Source organism: Telmatherina bonti (assembly GCF_933228915.1).
Source record: "Telmatherina bonti genome assembly, chromosome: 13".
NCBI classification, from domain to species: domain Eukaryota; kingdom Metazoa; phylum Chordata; class Actinopteri; order Atheriniformes; family Telmatherinidae; genus Telmatherina; species Telmatherina bonti.
In genome coordinates, this window is record NC_136611.1 from 38,935,540 (window position 1) to 38,951,143 (window position 15,604).

A 15,604-nucleotide genomic window follows, 5' to 3' on the forward strand; every position below is an offset into this window, starting at 1 on the left:
CAGTCAGTAAGCTAAAGAGCAGTCACTAAGGTAAATAAAAGTCAGGAAACTATAGAACAGACACTCAGCTAAAGAACAGTCAGGAAACTATATAACAGTCACTCAGCTAAAGAACAGTCAGGAAATTATAGAAGTCAGTAAGCTAAAGAACAGTCAGTGAGCTAAAGAGCAGTCACTAAGGTAAATAAGAGTCAGGAAACTAGAGAACAGTCAGTAAGCTAAAGAGCAGTCAGGAAACTACAGAAGAGTCAGTGAGCTAAAGAACAGTCAGTAAGCTAATGAAAAGTCAGGAAACTATATAAGAGTCAGTAAGCTACAGAACAGTAAGGAAACTATAGAACAGTCAGTACGCTAAAGAACAATAAGGAAACTATAGAACAGTCAGTAAGTTGAAAATCAGTCAGGAAACTAAAGAACAGTCAGTAAGCTATACAACAGTCAGTAAGCTAAAGATCAGTCAGGAACATATAAAACAGTCAGGAAACTATAGAAGAGTCAGTGAACTAAAGAACAGTCAGGAAACTATAGAACTGTCATTAAGCTAAAGAACAGTCAGGAAACTGTGGAACAGTCATTAAGCTAAAGAACAGTCAGGAAACTATAGAACAGTCAGTAAGCTAAAGAACAGTCAGGAAACTATAAAACAGTCAGTAAGTTAAAGAGCGGTCAGTAAGCTAAATAAAAGCCAGGAAACCAGAGAAAAGTCAGTAAGCTAAAGAACAGTCAGGAAACTACAGAAGAGTCAGTGAGCTAAAGAACAGTCAGTAAGCTAATGAAAAGTCAGGAAACTATATAAGAGTCAGTAAACTACAGAACAGTAAGGAAACTATAGAACAGTCAGTACGCTAAAGAACAATAAGGAAACTATAGAACAGTCAGTAAGTTGAAAATCAGTCAGGAAACTAAAGAACAGTCAGTAAGCTATACAACAGTCAGTAAGCTAAAGAATAGTCAGGAAACTATAGAACAGTCATTAAGCTTAAGTATAATCAGGAAACTATAGAACAGACACTCAGCTAAAGAACAGTCAGGAAACTATATAACAGTCACTCAGCTAAAGAACAGTCAGGAAATTATAGAAGTCAGTAAGCTAAAGAACAGTCAGTGAGCTAAAGAGCAGTCACTAAGGTAAATAAGAGTCAGGAAACTAGAGAACAGTCAGTAAGCTAAAGAGCAGTCAGGAAACTACAGAAGAGTCAGTGAGCTAAAGAACAGTCAGTAAGTTGAAAATCAGTCAGGAAACTAAACAGTCAGTAAGCTATACAACAGTCAGTAAGCTAAAGAACAGTCAGGAAACTATAGAACAGTCATTAAGCTTAAGTATAATCAGGAAACTATAAAGCAGTCATTAAGCTAAAGAACAGTCAGGAAACTGTGGAACAGTCATTAAGCTAAAGAACAGTCAGGAAACTATAGAACAGTCAGTAAGCTAAAGAGCAGTCACTAAGGTAAATAAAAGTCAGGAAACTATAGAACAGACACTCAGCTAAAGAAGAGTCAGGAAACTATAGAACAGTCAGTAAGCTAAAGAACAGTCAGTAAGCTAAAGAGCAGTCACTAAGGTAAATAAGAGTCAGGAAACTATAGAACAGTCAGTAAGCTAAAGAGCAGTCACTAAGGTAAATAAAAGTCAGGAAACTATAGAACAGACACTCAGCTAAAGAACAGTCAGGAAACTATATAACAGTCACTCAGCTAAAGAACAGTCAGGAAATTATAGAAGTCAGTAAGCTAAAGAACAGTCAGTGAGCTAAAGAGCAGTCACTAAGGTAAATAAGAGTCAGGAAACTAGAGAACAGTCAGTAAGCTAAAGAGCAGTCAGGAAACTACAGAAGAGTCAGTGAGCTAAAGAACAGTCAGTAAGCTAATGAAAAGTCAGGAAACTATATAAGAGTCAGTAAGCTACAGAACAGTAAGGAAACTATAGAACAGTCAGTACGCTAAAGAACAATAAGGAAACTATAGAACAGTCAGTAAGTTGAAAATCAGTCAGGAAACTAAAGAACAGTCAGTAAGCTATACAACAGTCAGTAAGCTAAAGATCAGTCAGGAACATATAAAACAGTCAGGAAACTATAGAAGAGTCAGTGAACTAAAGAACAGTCAGGAAACTATAGAACTGTCATTAAGCTAAAGAACAGTCAGGAAACTGTGGAACAGTCATTAAGCTAAAGAACAGTCAGGAAACTATAAAACAGTCAGTAAGCTAAAGAACAGTCAGGAAACTATAAAACAGTCAGTAAGTTAAAGAGCGGTCAGTAAGCTAAATAAAAGCCAGGAAACCAGAGAAAAGTCAGTAAGCTAAAGAACAGTCAGGAAACTACAGAAGAGTCAGTGAGCTAAAGAACAGTCAGTAAGCTACAGAACAGTAAGGAAACTATAGAACAGTCAGTACGCTAAAGAACAATAAGGAAACTATAGAACAGTCAGTAAGTTGAAAATCAGTCAGGAAACTAAAGAACAGTCAGTAAGCTAAAGAACAGTCAGGAAACTATGGAACAGTCATTAAGCTTAAGTATAATCAGGAAACTATAAAGCAGTCATTAAGCTAAAGAACAGTCAGGAAACTGTGGAACAGTCATTAAGCTAAAGAACAGTCAGGAAACTATGGAACAGTCATTAAGCTTAAGTATAATCAGGAAACTATACAACAGTCACTCAGCTAAAGAACAGTCAGGAAACTATACAACAGTCACTCAGCTAAACAACAGTCAGGAAATTATAGAACCGTCAGTAAGCTAAAGAACAGTCAGTAAGCTAAATAAAAGAAAGGAAACTAGAAAACAGTCAGTGAGCTAAAGAACAGTCACTAAGGTAAATAAAAGTCAGGAAACTATAGAACAGTCAGTGAGCTAAAGAGCAGTCACTAAGGTAAATAAAAGTCAGGAAACTATAGAACAGTCAGGAAACTATACAACAGTCACTCAGCTAAAGAACAGTCAGGAAATTATAGAACCGTCAGTAAGCTAAAGAACAGTCAGTAAGCTAAATGAAAGAAAGGAAACTAGAAAACAGTCAGTGAGCTAAACAACAGTCACTAAGGTAAATAAAAGTCAGGAAACTGTAGAACAGTCAGTAACATAAAGAGCAGTCACTATGGTAAGTAAAAGTCAGGAAACTATAGAACAGTCAGTAAGCTAAAGAGCAGTCACTAAGGTAAATAACAGTCAGGAAACTATAGAACAATCACTCAGGTAATGAACAGTCCGGAAACTATAGAAAAGTTATTGAGCTTAAGAATAATCAGGAAACTATGAAACAGTCACTAAGTCTAAAGAACAGTCAGGAAACTATATAACAGTCATTAAGCTAAAGAACAGTGAGGAAACTATGAAACAGTCACTCAGCTAAAGAACAGTCAGGAAACTATAGAACAGTCATTAAGCTTAAGAAAAATCAGGAAACTATAGAACAGTCACTAAGTCGAAAGAACAGTCAGGAAACTGTAGAACAGTCACTAAGCTAATGAACAGTCAGGAAACTATAGAACAGTCACTCAGCTAAAGAACAGTCAGGAAATTATAGAACCGTCAGTAAGCTAAATAAAAGAAAGGAAACTAGAAAACAGTCAGTGAGCTAAACAACAGTCACTAAGGTAAATAAAAGTCAGGAAACTATAGAACAGTCAGTAACATAAAGAGCAGTCACTAAGGTAAATAACAGTCAGGAAACTATAGAACAGTCAGTAAGCTAAAGAACAGTCACTAAGCTAAAGAACAGTCCGGAAACTATAGAACAATCACTCAGGTAATGAACAGTCCGGAAACTATAGAAAAGTTATTGAGCTTAAGAATAATCAGGAAACTATGAAACAGTCACTAAGTCTAAAGAACAGTCAGGAAACTATATAACAGTCATTAAGCTAAAGAACAGTGAGGAAACTATATAACAGTCACTCAGCTAAAGAACAGTCAGGAAACTATACAACAGTCATTAAGCTTAAGAAAAATCAGGAAACTATAGAACAGTCACTAAGTCGAAAGAACAGTCAGGAAACTGTAGAACAGTCACTAAGTCTAAGGAACAGTCAGGAAACTATAGAACAGTCACTAAGCTAATGAACAGTCAGGAAACTATAGAACAGATACTCAGCTAAAGAACAGTCAGGAAACTATAGAACAGTCACTCAGCTAAAGAACAGTCAGGAAACTACAGAAGAGTCAGTGAGCTAAAGAAAAGTCAGTAAGCTAATGAAAAGTCAGGAAATATATAAGAGTCAGTAAGCTATAGAACAGTAATGAAACTATAGAACAGTCAGTACGCTAAAGAAAAATAAGGGAACTATAGAACAGTCAGTAAGTTGAAAATCAGTCAGGAAACTAAAGAACAGTCAGTAAGCTATACAACAGTCAGTAAGCTAAAGATCAGCCAGGAACATATAAAACAGTCAGGAAACTAAAAAAAAAAAAAAAGAAAAAGAAAAGAGCAGTGAATAAACTACAAACAGTCAGTAAGCTAAAGAAAGTCAGGAAACTATAGAACAGTCAGTGAACTAAACAACAGTCAGGAAACTATAGAGCAGTCATTAAGCTTAAGAATAATCAGGAAACTATCAAACAGTCATTAAGCTAAAGAACAGTCAGGAAACTGTAGAACAGTCATTAAGCTAAAGAACAGTCAGGAAACTGTAGAACAGTCATTAAGCTAAAGAACAGTCAGGAAACTACAGAAGAGTCAGTGAGCTAAATAACAGTCAGTAAGCTAATGAAAAGTCAGGAAACTATATAAGAGTCAGTAAGCTACAGAACAGTAAGGAAACTATAGAACAGTCAGTACGCTAAAGAACAATAAGGAAACTATAGAACAGTCAGTAAGTTGAAAATCAGTCAGGAAACTAAAGAACAGTCAGTAAGCTAAAGAACAGTCAGGAAACTATGGAACAGTCATTAAGCTTAAGTATAATCAGGAAACTATAAAGCAGTCATTAAGCTAAAGAACAGTCAGGAAACTGTGGAACAGTCATTAAGCTAAAGAACAGTCAGGAAACTATGGAACAGTCATTAAGCTTAAGTATAATCAGGAAACTATACAACAGTCACTCAGCTAAAGAACAGTCAGGAAACTATACAACAGTCACTCAGCTAAAGAACAGTCAGGAAATTATAGAACCGTCAGTAAGCTAAAGAACAGTCAGTAAGCTAAATAAAAGAAAGGAAACTAGAAAACAGTCAGTGAGCTAAAGAACAGTCACTAAGGTAAATAAAAGTCAGGAAACTATAGAACAGTCAGTGAGCTAAAGAGCAGTCACTAAGGTAAATAAAAGTCAGGAAACTATAGAACAGTCAGGAAACTATACAACAGTCACTCAGCTAAAGAACAGTCAGGAAATTATAGAACCGTCAGTAAGCTAAAGAACAGTCAGTAAGCTAAATGAAAGAAAGGAAACTAGAAAACAGTCAGTGAGCTAAACAACAGTCACTAAGGTAAATAAAAGTCAGGAAACTGTAGAACAGTCAGTGAGCTAAAGAGCAGTCACTATGGTAAGTAAAAGTCAGGAAACTATAGAACAATCACTCAGGTAATGAACAGTCCGGAAACTATAGAAAAGTTATTGAGCTTAAGAATAATCAGGAAACTATGAAACAGTCACTAAGTCTAAAGAACAGTCAGGAAACTATATAACAGTCATTAAGCTAAAGAACAGTGAGGAAACTATGAAACAGTCACTCAGCTAAAGAACAGTCAGGAAACTATAGAACAGTCATTAAGCTTAAGAAAAATCAGGAAACTATAGAACAGTCACTAAGTCGAAAGAACAGTCAGGAAACTGTAGAACAGTCACTAAGCTAATGAACAGTCAGGAAACTATAGAACAGTCACTCAGCTAAAGAACAGTCAGGAAATTATAGAACCGTCAGTAAGCTAAATAACAGTCAGTAAGCTAAATAAAAGAAAGGAAACTAGAAAACAGTCAGTGAGCTAAACAACAGTCACTAAGGTAAATAAAAGTCAGGAAACTATAGAACAGTCAGTAACATAAAGAGCAGTCACTAAGGTAAATAACAGTCAGGAAACTATAGAACAGTCAGTAAGCTAAAGAGCAGTCACTAAGCTAAAGAACAGTCCGGAAACTATAGAACAATCACTCAGGTAATGAACAGTCCGGAAACTATAGAAAAGTTATTAAGCTTAAGAATAATCAGGAAACTATGAAACAGTCACTAAGTCTAAAGAACAGTCAGGAAACTATATAACAGTCATTAAGCTAAAGAACAGTGAGGAAACTATGAAACAGTCACTAAGTCTAAAGAACAGTCAGGAAACTATATAACAGTCATTAAGCTAAAGAACAGTGAGGAAACTATGAAACAGTCACTCAGCTAAAGAACAGTCAGGAAACTATACAACAGTCATTAAGCTTAAGAAAAATCAGGAAACTATAGAACAGTCACTAAGTCGAAAGAACAGTCAGGAAACTGTAGAACAGTCACTAAGTCTAAGGAACAGTCAGGAAACTATAGAACAGTCACTAAGCTAATGAACAGTCAGGAAACTATAGAACAGTCACTAAGCTAATGAACAGTCAGGAAACTATAGAACAGATACTCAGCTAAAGAACAGTCAGGAAACTACAGAAGAGTCAGTGAGCTAAAGAAAAGTCAGTAAGCTAATGAAAAGTCAGGAAATATATAAGAGTCAGTAAGCTATAGAACAGTAATGAAACTATAGAACAGTCAGTACGCTAAAAAAAAATAAGGGAACTATAGAACAGTCAGTAAGTTGAAAATCAGTCAGGAAACTAAAGAACAGTCAGTAAGCTATACAACAGTCAGTAAGCTAAAGATCAGCCAGGAACATATAAAACAGTCAGGAAACTAAAAAAAAAAAAAAAGAAAAAGAAAAGAACAGTGAATAAACTACAAACAGTCAGTAAGCTAAAGAAAGTCAGGAAACTATAGAACAGTCAGTGAACTAAACAACAGTCAGGAAACTATAGAGCAGTCATTAAGCTTAAGAATAATCAGGAAACTATCAAACAGTCATTAAGCTAAAGAACAGTCAGGAAACTGTAGAACAGTCATTAAGCTAAAGAACAGTCAGGAAACTGTAGAACAGTCATTAAGCTAAAGAACAGTCAGGAAACTATAGAACACTCACTGAGCTAAAGAACAGTCAGGAAACTATAGAACACTCACTGAGCTAAAGAACAGTCAGGAAACTGTAGAACAGTCATTAAGCTAAAGAACAGTCAGGAAACTATAGAACAGTCACTCAGCTAAAAAACAGTCACTCAGCTAAAGAACAGTCACTCAGCTAAAGAACAGTCAGGAAATTATAGAACCGTCAGTAAGCTAAAGAACAGTCACTAAGGTAAATAAAAGTCAGGAAACTATAGAACAGTCAGTAAGCTAAAGAGCAGTCACTAAGGTAAATGAAAGTCAGGAAACTATAGAACAGTCAGTAACATAAAGAGCAGTCAGTAAGCTAAAGAACAGTCAGGAAACTACAGAAGAGTCAGTGAGCTAAATAACAGTCAGTAAACTAATGAAAAGTCAGGAAACTATAGAACAGTCAGTACGCTAAAGAACAATAAGGAAACTATGGAACAGTCAGTAAGTTGAAAATCAGTCAGGAAACTAAACAACAGTCCGTAAGCTATACAACAGTCAGTAAGTTAAACATCAGCCAGGAACATATAAAACAGTCAGGAAACTATAGAACAGTCAGTGAGCTAAACAACAGTCAGGAAAATATAGAGGAGTCAGTCAGCTAAACAACAGTCAGGAAGCTAAAGAACAGTCAGTAAGCTAAAGAACAGTCAGGAAATTATAGAACAGTCAGTAAGCTAAAGAACAGTCAGTAAGCTAAAGAGCAGTCACTAAGGTAAATAAAAGTCAGGAAACTATAGAACAGTCAGTAAGCAGTCAGTAAGCTAAAGAACAGTCAGTGAACTAAACAACAGTCAGGAAACTATAGAACAGTCATTAAGCTTAAGAAAAATCAGGAAACTATAGAACAGTCACTAAGTCGGAAGAAAAGTCAGGAAACTGTAGAACAGTCACAAAGTCGAAAGAACAGTCAGGAAACTGTCGAACAGACACTAAGCTAAAGAACAGTCAGGAAACTATAGAACAGTCATTAAGCTAAAGAAAAGTCAGGAAACTATAGAACAGTCACTAAGTCGAAAGAATAATCAGGAAACTATAAAACAGTCACTAAGCTAAAGAACAGTCAGGAAACTATAGAACAGTCACTCAGCTAAAGAACAGTCCGGAAACTATAGAACAGTCACTAAGTCTAAAGAACAGTCAGGAAACTATAGAACAGCCATTAAGCTTAAGAATAATCAGGAAACTATAAAAAAGTCACTAAGTCGAAAGAACAGTCAGGAAACTGTAGAACAGTCACTAAGCTATAGAACAGTCCGGAAACTATAGAACAGTCATTAAGTCTAAAGAACAGTCAGTGACTGTTTTATAGTTTCCTAAGTCTAAAGAACAGTCAGGAAGCTATAGAACAGTCATTAAGCTAAAGAACAGTCAGGAAACTATAAAACAGTCACTAAGTCTAAAGAACAGTCAGGAAGCTATAGAACAGTCATTAAGCTAAAGAACAGTCAGGAAACTATAGAACAGTCACTAAGTCGAAAGAACAGTCAGGAAACTGTAGAACAGTCACTAAGTCTAAAGAACAGTCAGGAAACTATAGAACAGTCACTAAGTCGAAAGAACAGTCAGGAAACTGTAGAACAGTCGCTAAGTCTAAAGAACAGTCAGGAAACTATAGAACAGTCACTCAGCTAAAGAATAATCAGGAAACTATAGAACAGTCACTAAGTCTAAAGAACAGTGAGGAAACTATAGAACAGTCACTGAGCTAAAGAACAGTCAGGAAACTATAGAACAGTCATTAAGATTAATAATCTGGAAACTATAAAACAGTCACTAAGTCTAAAGAACAGTCAGTAAGCTATACAACAGTCAGTAAGCTAAAGAACAGTCCGGAAACTTTAGAACAGTCACTAAGCTAAAGAACAGTCAGGAAACTATAGAACAGTCACTCAGCTAAAGAACAGTCCGGAAACTTTAGAACAGTCACTAAGCTAAAGAACAGTCCGGAAACTATAGAACAGTCATTAAGCTTAAGAATAATCAGGAAACTATAAAACAGTCACTCAGCTAAAGAATAATCAGGAAACTATAAAACAGTCACTAAGCTAAAGAACAGTCAGGAAACTATAGAACAGTCATTAAGCTAAAGAAAAGTCAGGAAACTATAGAACAGTCATTAAGTCTAAAAAATAATCAGGAAACTATAGAACAGTCACTAAGTCTAAAGAACAGTCAGGAAACTATAGAACAGTCACTAAGTCTAAAGAACAGTCAGGAAGCTATAGAACAGTCACTCAGCTAAAGAACAGTCAGGAAACTATAGAACAGTCATTAAGCTTAAGAATAATCAGGAAACTATAAAACAGTCACGAAGTCTAAAGAACAGTCAGGAAACTATAGAACAGTCACTCAGCTAAAGAACAGTCAGGAAACTATAGAACAGTCACTGAGCTAAAGAACAGTCAGGAAACTATAGAACAGTCACTCAGCTAAAGAATAATCAGGAAACTATAGAACAGTCATTAAGCTAAATAACAGTGAGGAAACTATAGAACAGTCACTAAGCTAATGAACAGTCAGTAAACTATTGAACAGTCACTCAGCTAAAGAACAGTCCGGAAACTATAGAACAGTCATTAAGCTAAAGAACAGTCAGGAAACTATAGAACAGTCATTAAGTCTAAAAAATAATCAGGAAACTATAGAACAGTCATTAAGTCTAAAGAACAGTCAGGAAACTATAAAACAGTCACTAAGTCTAAAGAATAGTCAGGAAACTATAAAACAGTCACTAAGTCTAAAGAACAGTCAGGAAACTATAGAACAGTCACTAAGTCTAAAGAACAGTCAGGAAACTATAGAACAGTCACTAAGTCTAAAGAACAGTCAGGATACTATAGAACAGTCACTAAGTCTAAAGAACAGTCAGGAAGCTATAGAACAGTCACTCAGTTAAAGAACAGTCAGGAAACTATAGAACAGTCATTAAGCTTAAGAATAATCAGGAAACTATAAAACAGTCACGAAGTCTAAAGAACAGTCAGGAAACTATAGAACAGTCACTCAGCTAAAGAACAGTCAGGAAACTATAGAACAGTCACTGAGCTAAAGAACAGTCAGGAAACTATAGAACAGTCACTAAGTCTAAAGAACAGTCCGAAAACTATAGAACAGTCATTAAGCTAAATAACAGTGAGGAAACTATAGAACAGTCACTGAGCTAAAGAACAGTCAGGAAACTATAAAACAGTCACTAAGTCTAAAGAACAGTCAGGAAACTATAGAACAGTCACTCAGCTAAAGAACAGTCAGGAAACTATAGAACAGTCATTAAGCTTAAGAATAATCAGGAAATTATAAAACAGTCACTAAGTCTAAAGAACAGTCAGGAAACTATAGAACAGTCACTCAGCTAAACAACAGTCAGGAAACTATAGAACAGTCACTAAATCTAAAGAACAGTCAGGAAACTATAGAACAGTCACTAAGCTAAAGAACAGTCAGGAAACAATAGAACAGTCATTAAGCTAAAGAACAGTCTTTAAACTAGTTTTATGTTTTCCATATTTTACATATATTTCATCTTTCATGGATTCTCCCTCTTAGATCATTCATTGATTCATTCATTCATTCATTTAATTTCATTTAGCAACCAATGTGTGTTGCTGCCATCAAATTCGAAATGCGCCCATATATTCCTTTAAATGGTGAGATGTGGGTTCAGTACCAGCTGTATGGTGTTCATGTTCTTTTGGGATACAGTTCACTCTGCGTCCCAGCTTTACACATAAACCATGTGTGCTGAGTGGACAGACCTCTTGCCTGTAGGTGCAGATCTGTTCTTTCAGGTTATAGTTTATTGTTATTGTTTTATTTTTTCTTTGTGTGTAATACATTGTTTTTGTCATTTTTTCTTTTTGTGACGAGTCCTTCGTGTAAACTAATTTAAACAACTTTCTGTGTTTTAAAAAGCATCAGGAAGTGGAGACGAGTCTTCACCCCATCTGCCTGTAAACATCTGTGTTCTTGGCTTTGCCTGCAGCTACAGAGGGAAAACATGAGTAGCCGGACTGCAGGCAGCTTTCTGCGGCCCCAGAGGAGGCAGCGCTGTCGCTAACTGGTCTGCGGTCGCTAACTGGTCTGCGGTCGCTAACTGGTCTGCGGTCGCTAACTGGTCTGCTGTCGCTAACTCTGCTGTCGCTAACTGGTCTGCTGTCGCTAACTGGTCTGCTGTCGCTAACTGGTCTGCTGTCGCTAACTGGTCTGTTGTCGCTAACTGGTCTGCTGTCGCTAACTGGTCTGCTGTCGCTAACTGGTCTGCTGTCGCTAACTGGTCTGCTGTCGCTAACTGGTCTGCTGTCGCTAACTGGTCTGCTTTCGCTAACTCTGCTGTCGCTAACTCTGCTGTCGCTAACTCTGCTGTCGCTAACTCTGCTGTCGCTAACTGGTCTGCTGTCGCTAACTGGTCTGCTGTCGCTAACTGGTCTGCTGTCGCTAACTGGTCTGCTGTCGCTAACTCTGCTGTCGCTAACTCTGCTGTCGCTAACTGGTCTGCTGTCGCTAACTGGTCTGCTGTCGCTAACAGGTCTGCGGTCGCTAACAGGTCTGCGGTCGCTAACTGGTCTGCGGTCGCTAACTGGTCTGCGGTCGCTAACTGGTCTGCGGTCGCTAACTGGTCTGCTGTCACTAACTCTGTTGTCACTAACTGGTCTGCTGTCACTAACTCTGCTGTCACTAACTCTGTTGTCACTAACTGGTCTGCTGTCACTAACTCTGTTGTCACTAACTGGTCTGCTGTCACTAACTCTGTTGTCACTAACTCTGCTGTCGCTAACTGGTCTGCTGTCACTAACTGGTCTGCTGTCACTAACTGGTCTGCTGTCGCTAACTGGTCTGCTGTCGCTAACTGGTCTGCTGTCGCTAACTCTGTTGTCACTAACTGGTCTGCTGTCGCTAACTGGTCTGCTGTCACTAACTGGTCTGCTGTCGCTAACTGGTCTGCTGTCGCTAACTCTGTTGTCACTAACTGGTCTGCTGTCGCTAACTGGTCTGCTGTCACTAACTGGTCTGCTGTCGCTAACTCTGTTGTCACTAACTGGTCTGCTGTCGCTAACTGGTCTGCTGTCACTAACTGGTCTGCTGTCACTAACTCTGTTGTCACTAACTGGTCTGCTGTCGCTAACTGGTCTGCTGTCACTAACTGGTCTGCTGTCGCTAACTCTGTTGTCACTAACTGGTCTGCTGTCACTAACTGGTCTGCTGTCGCTAACTCTGTTGTCACTAACTGGTCTGCTGTCGCTAACTGGTCTGCTGTCACTAACTGGTCTGCTGTCGCTAACTGGTCTGCTGTCACTAACTCTGCTGTCACTAACTGGTCTGCTGTCGCTAACTCTGTTGTCACTAACTGGTCTGCTGTCACTAACTCTGCTGTCACTAACTGGTCTGCTGTCACTAACTCTGCTGTCGCTAACTGGTCTGCTGTCACTAACTCTGCTGTCGCTAACTGGTCTGCTGTCACTAACTCTGTTGTCACTAACTGGTCTGTTGTCGCTAACTGGTCTGCTGTCGCTAACTGGTCTGCTGTCGCTAACTCTGTTGTCGCTAACTGGTCTGCTGTCGCTAACTGGTCTGCTGTCACTAACTCTGTTGTCACTAACTGGTCTGCTGTCACTAACTGGTCTGCTGTCACTAACTCTGTTGTCACTAACTGGTCTGCTGTCACTAACTCTGCTGTCACTAACTGGTCTGCTGTCACTAACTGGTCTGCTGTCACTAACTCTGTTGTCACTAACTGGTCTGCTGTCGCTAACTGGTCTGCTGTCACTAACTCTGTTGTCACTAACTCTGTTGTCACTAACTCTGCTGTCACTAACTGGTCTGCTGTCACTAACTCTGTTGTCACTAACTGGTCTGCTGTCACTAACTCTGTTGTCACTAACTGGTCTGCTGTCACTAACTGGTCTGCTGTCACTAACTCTGCTGTCACTAACTGGTCTGCTGTCACTAACTGGTCTGCTGTCACTAACTCTGCTGTCACTAACTGGTCTGCTGTCACTAACTGGTCTGCTGTCACTAACTCTGTTGTCACTAACTGGTCTGCTGTCACTAACTCTGCTGTCACTAACTCTGTTGTCACTAACTGGTCTGCTGTCGCTAACTGGTCTGCTGTCACTAACTCTGTTGTCACTAACTGGTCTGCTGTCGCTAACTGGTCTGCTGTCACTAACTGGTCTGCTGTCGCTAACTCTGTTGTCACTAACTGGTCTGCTGTCACTAACTGGTCTGCTGTCACTAACTCTGTTGTCACTAACTGGTCTGCTGTCACTAACTCTGTTGTCACTAACTGGTCTGCTGTCACTAACTGGTCTGCTGTCACTAACTCTGTTGTCACTAACTGGTCTGCTGTCACTAACTCTGCTGTCACTAACTCTGTTGTCACTAACTGGTCTGCTGTCACTAACTCTGCTGTCACTAACTCTGTTGTCACTAACTGGTCTGCTGTCACTAACTGGTCTGCTGTCACTAACTCTGCTGTCACTAACTGGTCTGCTGTCACTAACTCTGTTGTCACTAACTGGTCTGCTGTCACTAACTCTGCTGTCACTAACTCTGTTGTCACTAACTGGTCTGCTGTCACTAACTCTGTTGTCACTAACTGGTCTGCTGTCACTAACTCTGTTGTCACTAACTGGTCTGCTGTCACTAACTGGTCTGTTGTTGCTGGTTCATCTCCTCTGGCAGACTCTAGGCACAGAAGTAGCTCAGACACGCTGGACTCTTCCGTTCATGGAACCAAGCACGTGCGCATGCATGACACCGTACCTTAACCGCCTCCACGTGAGACACGTGGTCAAACACGTTGTCGTTTGCCGTCACTATCTGGTCCCCGACCCTCAGGCCCTCCCTCTCGGCCGACGAGCCCGGCTCCACCAGAGACACGTAGATCCCCACGCCGTGCTCGGAACCCCCGCGGATGCTGAAGCCCAGACCCTCCTGGCTCCTGCAGCGCGTCAGGGTAACTTGTCGGAACTCTCCAAAGAGGCCCTGACACGTGGGGGGGACCGTGGACCCCTCGGGGTCCGGACAGCTGCTCGCGAGCGGCTGATCCTGTATGGAGCTGACGTAGGACTGCAGAGTGGGGTCGCCTTCATCTCCAAAGACCTCCGCGCGGCCGTGTCTGGGTAGCAGGTCTGCCTTCAGGTAGAGTCCCTCCGACGTGTACTGGTCGAAGAGCAGCTGGTCGGAGCGCGGGATGACCAGGCGCAGCAGCGGCAGCAGCTGCCGCTTCCCCGCCGTGTCCAGGATCAGCCGCAGGGTCTGGACCAGGTCGAAGACGTTGCGCTTGGCGTGGTAGACATTGAGACAGTGGACAAACTGCTGTCTCTCCAGCTCACTCAGCAGCAGGTTCAGCGCGTTGTGGAGCCGCCGCACGTTGGCGGAGAGCGCGCGGGCGCACGGGCCGGTATGCAGCGGAACGCCCTCCAGGTCCGCGCTCATCCTACAGCAGACCGGGAACCGGAGGAGGGCTCTGGCGTCCGGTGAGGCTCACACCGGTCCTCCCACCTGGAGGGAGACCGAGACGCGGGACATGTCCAACAGGTGGACACGGATCCACCGCGGAGCGGGTTTGTCCCGCTGTGTCCCCAAAGTGTCCGCCTGGGAGGACAGAGTCCACGGCCGTCTCAGAACCACAGCTGTCTGAGGAGATCCGGACAGAAACCAGTCAGGTTACACAGCGCGGACCCAAGTGGGAACAACTGGGAGCAACTGGAAGCGGCGCAGGACTGGACGCGTTTTGTCTGCAGGAAATGACGCATGTCGGTGCGCGCGCGTGTCCTCAGCTGTGTGCGTTGCTTAGAAACGGACGAACAGCACTCAGTCTCATTTAGATGATTATTTCTGGCAGCAGATGACGTCACGCAGAGCATAAAAACCAGTAAAACTTATTTCAGTCTGATCCCAGTATGACGTCAGAGTCACTGGTTTTATTAATTGTTGATGAAAGAAGAACTGGGATGGAATGGTGGACAGGAAGAGGAGAAGTGGACAAGATGGGGACAGGTGGACAGGAAGAGGAGAAGTGGACAAGATGGGGACAGGTGGACAGGAAGAGGAGAAGTGGACAAGATGGGGACAGGTGGACAGGACGAGGAGAGATGGATAGGAGGGGGACAGGTGGACAGGACGAGGAGAGATGGACAGGACGAGGACAGGTGGACAGGACGAGGAGAGATGGACAGGACGAGGACAGGTGGACAGGACGAGGAGAGATGGACAGGAGGGGGACAGGTGGACAGGACGAGGAGAGATGGATAGGAGGGGGACAGGTGGACAGGACAAGGAGAGATGGACAGGACGAGGACAGGTGGACAGGACGAGGAAAGATGGACAGGACGGGGACAGGTGGACAGGACAAGGAGAGATGGACAGGACGAGGACAGGTGGACAGGAAGAGGAGAAGTGGACAAGATGGGGACAGGTGGACAGGACGAGGAGAGATGGACAGGACGAGGACAGGTGGACAGGAAGAGGAGAAGTGGACAAGATGGGGA

The 15,604-nt window shown here is 41.1% G+C and overlaps 1 protein-coding gene across 1 annotated transcript in view; it reads right to left on the reverse strand.

The window, feature by feature from the left end:
* LOC306764582 (whirlin-like) overlaps window positions 1-14,759 on the reverse strand; it is a gene marked incomplete at its 3' end in the record, with an annotated part of 443,341 nt that extends 428,582 nt beyond the window's left edge. Inside the window, exon 1 of the mRNA XM_079251756.1 lies at window positions 13,875-14,759. Within this exon, the coding sequence (XP_079107882.1) occupies window positions 13,875-14,549 (675 nt within the window). The 5' untranslated portion in view covers window positions 14,550-14,759. The remainder of the gene's footprint in view (window positions 1-13,874) is intronic.
* Window positions 14,760-15,604: the final 845 nt, after the last annotated feature.